Consider the following 12,579-nt stretch of genomic DNA (forward strand, 5'->3'; position numbering starts at 1 on the left):
CTTGCTGTTTCAGCTGGATACTGTATTTTCCTTCACTGCCTCATTTGTTTGTATTGGCGTGTGCTATTATACAGCAGTGGTATTTCACCCCAGAAGCATCTTCAGGTACGACTAGTGACTGGTGTATGAGAAGTTAAATTTGAGGGTGCCTTTAGGATGAAAGGCACTAGATAAAGCTAAACTTGATTGTTGGTTGTTTTTTTCCCCCAGAGGTTTATATTATATGTTAACAAAGGAGATCATGGATTTGACAATGAGGATATGGACATGAAGACAATATTCAGAGCTTTTGGTCCTGATTTCAAAGAGAATTACTTAGCTGAGCCCTTTGACAGTATCCACATTTATCCACTGATGTGCAAACTCCTGGGCATCAATCCACAGCCCAATAATGGATCTCTAGCAATTACACAGAAAATGCTCATTGATACCTCACAGCCAGAGTCAAACATCCTGCTTGCTGCTTTCATTTTAAGTGCCATAGCAGTGATGCTTGTGCTAATATTCATCACATCGGTGACTTACACTGCCATCCAGCGAAAGAAGAGGTAAGTAAAGTTTTCTTTAGGGCTTGGATAGTTACACCAGGGGAAAGCATTGGAAGGAGGGAGATGGGAATTACGGGTTTGGGGCTCAGATATTACAATGCTTGGGACCATGTACATACACAGACAAAAGGAGAAATAAATCTTGGGGCTGACACAGAGTCTAGGACCCTGAATAGGCCATTTAACTTTGCACTCAGCATTCCCATCAGTAAAAATGGTTACCAATAGCTACTATACAAGGTACTCAGTATAGTAATGGGCATCCCCATTTTACAAATGGCAAATAGGGGCAAAAACAAAAACCAAAAAAAAAACAAAAACAGGTGACTTGCCCACGGTCACACAGGAAAGCTGTGGGTGGTGAAGCAAAGAATTGAATCCAGGTCTCCAAGTCTCAGGTCAGCACCCTGACCACTGGGCAATCCTTTACCCTCTAACAGTAGGGAAAGCCCTACAAGCCTACCCTGCGCCCTGAAAGTCTAGTCCGATGTCCCTGCCTTCCCCGCACGCGAGCGCCAGTAATAAAGAGGATGTCACGAACCTTTATTTATTCGGCCTCAGATGACTTTTAAGATGCATTTGTGAAAGGTGCTGCAGCAGTGCAGAGCAGCATTATTGACACGAGCGCTACACAGGCCCAGATCAGCCAGATGCTCTTGTGCCTGAAGCCCGTGCCTTAACTTGTAGCGTTGAGCCTCAGAACCAGGTGCCATGCAGTAGACCTGACTCTCCATCTCTTGCACCTTGTGGAGCCATTGACACTAGCGTGAAGCTGGTACGCAACGCTACTGTTCTGATTCAGTAGCGTTTCATACCCACTTCACACAGTGGGAAATGGCTACACAAGGTGCAGGACAGTGGAGAATCAGGCTCTACTCTCTTGGGGCTTGTCGGCACAGTAGGGTAAGTCACTTCCCACCGTCACAGAGTTCATTACTGAAGCACGCTAATGTTTTGTGTGCTAATTGATCTGTGTCGACCCTGCTGGTGCTATGTAATGTATTTGAAATAGCACTATGGTAAGGCACACTAGAGAACTTACGGTGAACCTGCGGGGTCGACAGGGACCAATTAACATGCAATAGGTTATAGAAATTATACCCTTGTAAAGCATATTATGTGACCGTGTAAACAAGCCCCTATTTGTCTCCCCACAAAACAAAGCAGTCTGCCTCTTTGGGCCCGATTCTCTCTCTCTCACTCCTGGCAATCAGGAATAACTCCACTGAGGCCAGAGTTACAGAAGCTTAAGACTGGAACTTGACCCTTTACGGGTACGAGTTCTACAGCAGCAAATGCAACTGTAATTAAAGGCGAATATCCAGTTAGAAAGTTATCTTCTGGTCAGATGATCATTTTGCACATGTTCTGGAGGAGGGACAGCAATATACATTGGCATGATGAGCTTTTCATAGAACATTGTCTGAGACTAAGTGAGGCTCAGAAAGAAAGAAAATTCCTCCTTTTTACCAACATTGCATTCCATTCTTTAGCACAGATAAATATTAATCAATCAGTAATGAAAGCTTAGGGATTTATGGCACAGTCTCCTATCAAACGAGAACAAGATAGACTATTATTGCTGTCATAAAGTAGCTTTGAGGAAAAAAGGTTATACTATGGAAGCTTAAGAGGGAAAGAATAAAGAAGTTTCCTTTTTGCATTAGAATCATAGAATATCAGGGCCGCAGGTCCCTTACTGATATTAATTAATACTTATCTGTGCTAAGGAATGGAATGCAAGGCTGTTGCACTTGGAAAAAAAAAGAATCAGCAAATATGAGATTTATTTTCGGAAGCACCAAGTTGTTCATTGCAAATCATGTTTTATTCACGCCTTTAAAATATACAAGACACCAAAAATTGCATTTCCACTCTTTGAAATCTCAATAAAACATTGGCTCAATCATTTTCCAGTCATAATTTAGTCATATTTCACACACACATTGATTATTCTGGATGAAATATATATGTGAGCATTATTACATTCAATGGAAACTTTCTAGTAAACAGCATGCATCTGTGGAATGCTTCATTATTTAGGATTCTCTCAGCCAGCAATTATGAGGACCATTTTTCTTGTGACAATATAGAAGATGTCAAAGAATTTTAATTTTGTTTTATATTTCTTTAGTTATTTAAAAGGGGACTGCAGTAGCATTAACTATAGTACAGAGGGGTCCGATTCAGGGCAAGTAAATAGCAAAAAGTTACCCATTTAACTGTATTACATTGGAGCCTGCTAGAAAGTCACAATACCTGGGTCCAGGGGCTACTCAGGCTCATACTTCCAAATGGTGTAACCACCTCAAATTTCACAGGTGTTTTCCACATCCAGCTTTGGATTGCAAGACTATTCAGGCTGGATTTTCGAAGTGCTGAATTCTTATACCACCAACTGAAGTCAGTGTGAAATGGAAGGGCTTATAACCTCTGGAAACCAGGCCCTTGAGGGTAGGTCTACACCTCAAAGAAAAACCCACAGCACTGAGTCTCAGAGCTCAGGTCAACTGACTTGGCTCATCGGGCTAAAAATAGCAGCAGAGACGGCGGGCCTCAGCTTGGGGCTCAGGTCCTGAAGCCCAGCACAGAGGGGAGGATCTCAGAGCCCAGTCTCAAGCCTGAGCAGGAACACCTACACTGCTATTTTTAGCCCTGCAGCCTGAGCCCCGTGAGCCCAAGTCAATTAAGCCAGGCTCTGAGACTTGTGCCACGGGTTTTTCTTTGCAATGTAGATGTATCCTTAGGGTCTTGAATTTATTTCAGCCTCTGCAGTGTCATTGTGAGTCAGATCCATTGATGTCAATGAGAATCTTTCCAGACCCTGTGACTTCATCTGATATTGGATCAGTACATAATACTGCATCACAAAGTGATGGGAACATGCAATTGTCATACAACACTGAGACCAGTGTGGTTGCACACATTCATAAGTGATCTGGAAAAAGGGGTGAACAGGGAGGTGACCAAGTTCACAGACCGTACAAAGTTACTCAAGATAGTTAAGTCCAAAGCTGACTGCAAAGAGTTACAAAGGAATCTAACAAAACTGAATGAGCGGGGAACAAAATACCAGATGGAATTCAATGTTGATAAATGCAAAGTAATGCATATTGAAAATGTAATCTCAACTATACTCACAAAATGATGGGGTCTAAATTAGCTGTTAGCACTCAAGAAAGATCTAGGAGTCACTGTGGATAGTTCTCTGAAAACATCTGCTCAGTGTGCAACAGCAGTCAAAAACGCTAATAGAATGTTAGGAACCATTAAGAAAGGGATAGATATACAGAGACATGATGATATTTTCTGTCTAAGTCCATGGCATGCCCACACCTTTAATACTGCATGCCTTTCTGGTCACAAAAAAAGATATTAGAATTGGAAAAGCTACAGAGAAGGACAACAAAAATGATTACGGGTATGGAGCAGATTCCATAGGAGGAGAGATTAAAAAAGACTAGGACTTTTCAGCTTGGAAAAGAGATAAATAAGGGGGGGGAATATGATAGAGATCTAGAAAACCATGACTGGTGTGAAGAAAGTGAATAAGGAAGTGTTATTTACTCCTTCTCATAACACAAGAGCCATGGGTCACCCCAATTAAATGATTAGGCAGCAGGTTTAAAACAAAAGGAAATACTTCTTCACACAATGCACAGCAACCCGTGGAACTTGTTACCAGAGGATGTTGAAAAGGTCAAAACTATAAAGGGGTTTTTAAAATGAACTAAATAAGTTCACGGAGGATAGATCTATCAATAGCTATTAGCCAAGGGATGCAACCCCATGCTCTGGGTGTCTTTAGCCCCTGTTTGCCAGAAGCTGGGAGTGGATGAAAGGGGATGGATCACTCAATGGATTGCCTGCTCTATTCACTCCCTCTGTAGTATTTGGCACTGGCCACTGTTTGAATACAGGATGCTGGGCTAGATGGACCAGGTGGTCTGACCCAGTACAGCAGTTATTATCTTGGTTTTATAAGTATTATTCTTGTGCAGCAGCAAAAAGCCAAACCCACTGGAGTCAAAGATAGAGAGGCGAGGAGATGAAATCTGGACAACTGATATACTGAATAGTGTTTTTTCTGGACAGCATACTACCAACAGGAAGGCAGATTGTCAGAGCAAGTGCCTCAGTGAGAGGAGCCCATTTCAAAGCCATGCTGATCGTGCTGTGGGTCAATTAGCTAGCAGTTGTGGATCACACCCAACCCCTTCATCAGAATGAGATCGCACTTAGCACAATAACTTAATTTCCTGCAAAATTTTCCCCAGGAAACACACATATTAAGTAGATTTAAACAGGAAAGAGAACGACAACGTCTGGTTCTTTTCCTGTGCTACCAGCAATCATATCCCTCTCCACATTTACAGCATCCTCTTCAACCATGTGAATCACTTCCACTCATACAGAATGCTAAACTAGACAGCACTTCAGGTCAGCATTATGTTCCTGATCCAGTGCCCACTGAAGTCAACAGAAAGAGTCTCACTGCCTTCAAGGGGGCCCTGCCCCTTGTGCTCAGGGTCCACACAAAAAGGACCATGCCAAATATTTTGGCTACAAGAGCAACCTGTCTCATCGTTTACTCTTAAACAATCAGCAACAGCACCACAGCAGTGCCATCACTGTACCCATAAAGTTCTGTGAAAAATTAGAGCTGGAAAGAACGTTAAATAGAGTTACATTATAAAAATCCTTCTTCCCTCCACCCTTTCCCCACTGGGGGACGGGTGGGAGCAGGGAAGGTTTATCGTCTCCATTGTTTAGAAAGAGATCGGCTCAAGATAAAAAAAAAAAAAGTGCTTGCAATTCGTGCTGCAGTTGAACATTAAGGAGGAGAATGTAACTCATAATAGACTCCTGTTCATGCACATATGCAGGAGGCTCTGCTGCCTTCTGCCCTCTGAACGCCCAGGGTTTCGTGAAATGTAAACTGCAGTTTACTCTAAACCAGTTCCGTGACAGGTTAAAAAATAAATAAAAACCGATTCTGCATCAAGTTCAGGGAACAATTCACCTCAGAATAAGTCTGTTGTAAGAGTTGAGCCTGACATAGCAATGTGTATTGCAGTAACACTGATGCCTACAAAAAGCAACACGATAGAGAAATCTAAAATAATGAGCAGTATAGAAAACATAGGAAAAGATCAACAGGATCTCCCAATAATATTAGAGTAAGGGAATGGCTTATGAAATTTAGAACAGCACCAAAATTTAAAATAGAATAGAAGAAATACCATTTTTACCGATCCATAAAATAACCTGTGGAACTCACTGCTTTGAGGTACCATTAAAATTATATACTTTGCAGGATTCAAAAGAATATTATTCACATAAATGTCTAATAAGCCATGTTCAGGGAATAACCATCTAGGGTTAGGGAGAAATTTCCCAAAGGACAGGTTTTTCCATATTTGTTCCTTATAGGATGCCTTGCACCTTTCTCTGAAGCATCTTGTACTGGCCATTGTCAGAGAAAAACACTGAGCTAGATGGGGTGTCTGTTTGAGCCAATAGGCCTATTCCTACTTTCCTGCGTTTGAAAGTTGGACTGTGCATGTATAGGAAACATCTCGATTCAGTTTTTGTATGCTCAAGGTATTGAGCTCAAAATGTTTGGATGAAGGAAACCCATTAAGTGTAATGCAAAATGACATATACAAAATCTATATCTATAACTTGAAATAAATAGGTGTTCCGTCCCGTCCCGTCCCCCCCACACACACACAAAAAGCATTTTCAGTTTCTAATTAACTGTAACATACCAGATGTTTTGTTAGCTATATCATCTGTCTCTGGGTACAAGACACTGGAAATGGCTTGAACCATCTGTTATAAGCAGCAGTAATCTGTAGCAACACTGGTGAAATGCACTCACTCAAAATACAGTTGGCAAGGCTTCTTTTTAGTCTGAGCACGTGTTTTCCTCTGGTTTTGTCGAGTGTGAAATGTGAAACCACTCGACTCCTCAGAAACATCTTACCTACCGTGAGAGTCTAAACCTCCAAAATGAGCATAATTTAATCACCTCTGATAGCTGTAGTCATGGTGAGAGCAGTGCTTTAACTAGATTTAGAAGTGAAGGGTAATAGTCTTTGACATTCATGGAAGCTACCCAGGATGACAGGAAGAACAGCCACATAAGCTGGTTCTAGGTATTAGTAATAGTTGACAAAGTGGGTATTCACCCACAAAAGCTTATGCTCCAATATGTCTGTAAGTCTATAAGGTGCCACAGGGCTCTTTGCCGCTATCACAACATCTGTTATTCATATTTGTTGAGAATAGGAAAGATATGACCCTTTTTCAATGCAAGTGGACAAGTGCCCAGATTAGTAGAAGGCCACTTAGTGAGATTTGTTTGTGTGATCTGTAATTATAAATCTGTCTCATTTCCTACATTCCACACCTTTACATTTGTAAGAACAATCCCTGTGTACAGATTTCAGCTGACATATTGTCCTCAGAGTTGCTGCAGACCGTAATGGACGCGACGCACACACACACAATGCTCTCTTGGAGACTTGACTTCTGTTCTCTCTTTAATCTAAAATAGGTCATTATAGACAGAGCCTGAGATGCGCAAAGCCCAAATGGTTCCCACTGAAATTAATGGAAATTGTTGGGTGTCTAAATCTCCTTAGTTTGCTTTGAAAATCTCAGTCTGGAGGTTTGCATTTTATGGCCTATGAAAACTTAACACCACTGTGTATACCTCTATTACATATTAGTTCCAAGTGACAGCAGTGGGAGATCTGTAAGTAGGAGTATATCATATGCAATACAGACCTGTGGCACAGCTTAGAGAGGAGAATTCTGCCCCAAATGTTTTTTGCAGTATTTATTGTAACTTAATGAACAAAAGCTTCCAATCTATTTAACAAGTATTTTCTCACCCCACCCTACAGGCTAAAGAAGAATCATCACAAAGCAAAGAACAACCCACCTTTATCATCAACAACATTGTGAACCATTTTCATTTTGAGAGAATACATATAGCATTTGAAAAAATCAAGTCTGCATCTTGTTCTTTCTGGTTCTATTTGCTGTGTCTGCTACCAGAAACTGGTAGAAAGCTACATGAAATGATCATTTTACATGTTTTGTGTTTTTTAAACTTTTGGCTTGATACATTACAATACAGGTCCTAAAAAATCCTTGGTCTCAAAACAGCGAGGATAGTAACACGTTATCATTTTACAAACGAGAGCAATATTATGTGCAACAAAAAGCTGTCCAATGAAAGTGAGTGAGCATGTGTGTGTGTGTATGTATGTATATTGCCATTCCTGTTACAAGGCTTGTCCCCCACTCTGGACAATCCATTGCAAGTGGCCCCAAATGCTGGATCTCACACGCTCCTAAACCAACCGGTTCTGGGCAGAGTCAGGTCACTGTTCCTAGCTCTGGGTTTCTAAGACACACTCGAAGGTGTTGATCTCATGTCTGCCACCCTTCCTTGGGATGTGGGGCTCCGCAGCCGCCTTAAACTCCAGAATTAGTGCCTGAGCCTTCTCAAACCCCACCCCCCCCATTTGCTTATTTATATTCCCTTAGTGCATCACTGTGCTGTGAGAAATCTCAGCTACTGTCCTTTCAGGGACAACATGGCATGGAAATAAGGAATACAGGCTTAGCCAAGGAATTCCTTAACTAGTCACTTTTATTCTTGAAAGCACTAGAGAGTTACAGATCTTTGAGAAACAAAATCCTAAACACCCCCAGTTGGCATGATCTTACTCCTCCTGTGAATCCTGTATTTGGTCTGCATCCTTAGACTAGACAGCCCTTTTTGCCTTCTCTCTCCTTTTTCCTCCCAAAAGGGATCTGCAAATTAAGCATGAACTAAAGTGACATAATGGCCAGTTTCAGACCTTCACTTAGCTGTTTTGGACAATGTTCAAACATTCCATGCACCAATTTTACGTTTGCCACCCACATGCAGTATACTCTGTTGCAAGGTTACATTGGTCATTTTCACCTAGCAGCATTCTGACCATTTCAGTTCTAAGGACAACTGACCAGACAGTCAATTGACCACAAGTAGTTGGCTTCAGTATTAACACCCTCATGACATGAATGTACAAACCCCAGAAGGCCACTGGACCATTTATCCTCTATCTCCACCAAGTTTGCCTAAAGGTTTATTAGAGTACCTAGATTCAGCTGGGTGTTCTCAAATTGTCTAAACATCACTGTTGAAGTGTTTATAGCTGTACAATGTAAATTTGAACAAAAACATTCAACACCCCTGCAGTCATGCCTCCTTGGACTGCCATCCCATTACATGTCATAAAACAAGCAATGCTGGGTTTGATAAACACTCAGGGACCTCTCCAAGAAAAATCCAGGGTTATACAGGAAGTTGTGATGGTGAGTCAGTATTTCTTGCTGAACTAAATACCTCGGCCATGTTACAGTCACTGTGTAGTACGAGGTGCCATCTTTCAGTTTTGATTTAAACTCACTGACATCCCAGGCCATACCAAAAAGTAATATGATGAACAAATTTCAACTGAGTTATTACATCTTGTCTACTAAAGTTCCCTCTGCAAATTTTCTTCTTCACTTCCTGTCGTACACTAGCATGCAGTGTTGTGTATTGTTTAAACAGTGCTCATGTTTTACCTCAGAAGTGGGTACATTTGAATGACTAATGAAAAGACTGGTTATCTATTAACAGTGCAGCTCTTAGTACAAGCCACATGAAGGGTGCTAAAAACAGCAGGAGCCTGTGAAACTGCCTAGCATAAAGATCTGTTTCTCTGAAATAGACCTCAAATGCTTCACTTGGAATCCTTTTTTCTATGCACAGAGAATCTGTGCGCCAAACAGGTCTTATGGCATTCACGTAGGGAGATTCAAGTTGCCACTTCTTGTGATTTTTTGAAAGAATGCCATTGTAACAGATTGTACTGTGCACTCACTCAGATTCTCTACAAATTCATTCCTCAAGAAAGGAAACAAAGCTGACAAAAACCTGCTCCAAGAGGGCCAGGAAACTGCATTAGAAAGATGGCAGGTATTCATAAGGCACAGGTAAGGGGTGTCCCAGTGTCTTTTGTGAGGGAAGACAAGAGGTGGTAAAGAACAGGACAATTTCCATCATCATTCAGAGTGTAACACATAGTGCTCAGCTGAGTTTTACATATGAAGAGTGCGTTTAAACAGCAAGTGTAAATGAATAATACAACCGATATACAATCTGTTTACCTTACTGTTCTATGTGTAGATGGATGAAGACAAGTCTTTGACCAGCCTCATGCAAGCGTTCTGGGTCTCTACAACTGGTCCAGAACTAAACCAGACTGATGGCTCAATGAGTTGACATATATAAATAGACCCAAAGTTAAGTTTCTTGTCCTTTCCTTCAAGGCCCTTCACAACTCTTCCCCCGCCCCCTATCTTTTTATCCCTATGCACATCACCCCTGCCCATTTCTGTTCTGCTTCACCAGCAATTCCCCCTTGAATGCACATTTGTCTGCTTCTCCCACAATACCTCAACACATTCTTTCATGCTGCCTCCTCTCTGAGGCAATCCCCATGGCCACTACCCCCTCCTCCTTCAAATCCTTTCTCAAGACCAACTTCTGCTGGGATGCTAAAGAGAACTCAGCTAGCTATGACAGGGAGGTTGAGCAGCACAGCAGGAAACAGAATGCTGTTATATAAGAAAACACCTACTGAATTAAACACACAATCAGGTCACACACTTTGGCTGTGTGTGCACTATGAGTAGGGCCTACCAAAATCACAGCTGTGAAAAATGTGTCACAGACCACAAAATCTGGCCTCTCCCTGTGAAATCTGGTCTTTTGTGCACTTTTACCCTGTATTATACAGATTTCAAAGGGGAGACCAGCATTTCCCCAAACTGGGGGTCCTAACCCAAAAAGAGGAGGTGGGGGAGTCACAAGGTTATTGTAGGAGGTGGGGTTGCAGTATTGCCACCCTTGTTTCTGCATTGCCTTCAGAGCTGGGTGGTCAGAGAGCAGTGGCTGCTGGCCAGGCGCCCAGCTCTGAAGGCAGCACCGCTGCCAGCAGTCATACAGAAGTAATGATGGCATGGCATGGTAGTGCCACTCTTACTTTTGTGCTGCTGCTTTCAGAGCTGGGTGCCAGGGCAGCAGCCACCACGCTATGGCAGCCCAGCTCTGAAGGCAGTGCTGCCATCAGCAGCAGCACAGAAGTAAGAGTGGCAATACTGCAATCCTCCTACAATAAACTTGCGACACCCCCACAATCCTCTTTTGGGTCAGGCCCCCTACAGTTACAACACTGTGAAATACCAGATTTCAATAGCTGAAATCATGACATTTGCCATTTTTAAAATCCTATGACCATGATATTGACCAAAGGGGACCATGAATTCGGTAGGGCCCTGTGAGCGAGGGAGGTGATTCCCTGCTTGGGCAGACATACCTGCACTAACTCACACCAACCTAGCACGTTAAAATTGATAGTGATGAGCAGCAAAGAACAGTCGCAGGAGCTAGCCATGCCGAGTAAAACCTGCCTGAACCCTGCAGGTACATACTTAGCACAGCTAGCCCATGCCACCGCTGCTCATGCTTCCACAGCTACACTGCTATTTTCATTGAGCTAGCACCATTGTGTCTACATGAGCTGGGAGTGGTGAAGCCGTAGCCTCAGACAGCTTATGTACTGCCGCAGTCACTTATTGACCAGCGCAATTGACTCCTCATGGCCAGGCATGACAGCAGTCCCATCTCAGTTAACCACACCAGACAGTTGCTTGGCCTGCAATAATCAGCCTCTTTTCACAACTCCATCCCTCTGGCCAGGTCATTTACTACTACCCCAGAAGGGATAAGAGTACAAGTACCAAAGGCCAATTGGCCTGCATTAGGTCACTAGGCCCAGCCCAGGTTCTATATTCCTTTCCCACTCTTCCTCAGGGAGGCTTTCCTATCCCCTGGTCTGGGGGGTGGTGAGGAACCCAGACCTGTCCACTGCTCTGGGTTCCAGCCCAGGGACCCTGCTTTTAACCAGCTAGAACCCACTCCTTACAATCCCTTGCTGCTTCTCTGGACTGCTTCCTCTCTCTCTCTCTCTCTCCAGACACCTTTCCCTGAAGTCCATCTTCAAGTCTTCTCTCGGTGGAAGTCTAACTCCTTGCACAGCTTCCCACCAGCCTACTGCTGGACAGCCTCCTCTTAGTAGCTCTCAATCTCTCTAACAGCTGCCCCTATGGCCCATCTGCAGCCTTCTTATCCCAGCAATTAGCAACTGCTGAGGAGGCAGCTAGCTTAGCTGTTAACCCTTTAGTGGCTGTGGTACACCTCATCAAAGAAACCATATGACATCATCACTGTTACCTTCATCCTTCCTCTCTGCCTTCACTCTATTACTTGTTACACCTACAGTACCTGTGTCCTGTTTCCAATTAGATTGCAAATTCTTTGGGGTATAGACTGTGTTTTCCTATATATTTCCATACCACCTAGTATCATGAGGCTGTGTTCCTGTCTTGGACCTTTGGGAGCTACCACAACACAAAAAATAAAATAGGAAAACTAATTATAGTCCAACCATCTGACCCATATAATTATGTCTGGAGAAGAAGCCCCTTTCATAAATGACCAGTCCTCCATTTTGAATCCTGTCTAGAAAAAGGCAGCTCTTGATGGAGACAGCAGCAAAGAGCTGATATGTTATAAAAGGAAAGGAAATAAAAGGATGAACACAGAGAAGTGAAAGGAGGTGTGTACCTTCTGTTTTGTCTCTGAATAACAATGTTGCCAACTCCTGTGATTTTACTGTGTCTCATGATTTTTTTTAAAGCCCCAGCTTCTGGAGTCAAGTGATTATGTCAAAATCAGACCTTTCATTTTTAAAGAAGAGTAAGTTTCTTCATGGCTGCAGAGAAAAGTTTGAAAACTTGATCCAAATACAGCCAAAGGCTCAGAAAACAGAAGGCATATATAACTACCCCCTCCCAAAAATTTACTATTTTAAAAAACTCATGATTTTTGAGAACTGGCTTGTGATTTTTGAGGCTT

General features: G+C 42.6%; 1 protein-coding gene across 1 annotated transcript in view; it reads left to right on the forward strand.

The window, feature by feature from the left end:
* LOC140918003 (ectonucleotide pyrophosphatase/phosphodiesterase family member 7) overlaps positions 1-552 on the forward strand; it is a 40,824-nt gene extending 40,272 nt beyond the window's left edge. The window contains exon 5 of the mRNA XM_073361529.2: positions 211-552. Coding sequence (XP_073217630.2) covers positions 211-552 — 342 coding nt within the window. The remainder of the gene's footprint in view (positions 1-210) is intronic.
* The last annotated feature ends 12,027 nt before the right edge of the window (positions 553-12,579 follow it).

This window comes from Lepidochelys kempii, chromosome 10 (genome assembly GCF_965140285.1).
Source record: "Lepidochelys kempii isolate rLepKem1 chromosome 10, rLepKem1.hap1, whole genome shotgun sequence".
In the NCBI taxonomy this organism is placed as follows: domain Eukaryota; kingdom Metazoa; phylum Chordata; order Testudines; family Cheloniidae; genus Lepidochelys; species Lepidochelys kempii.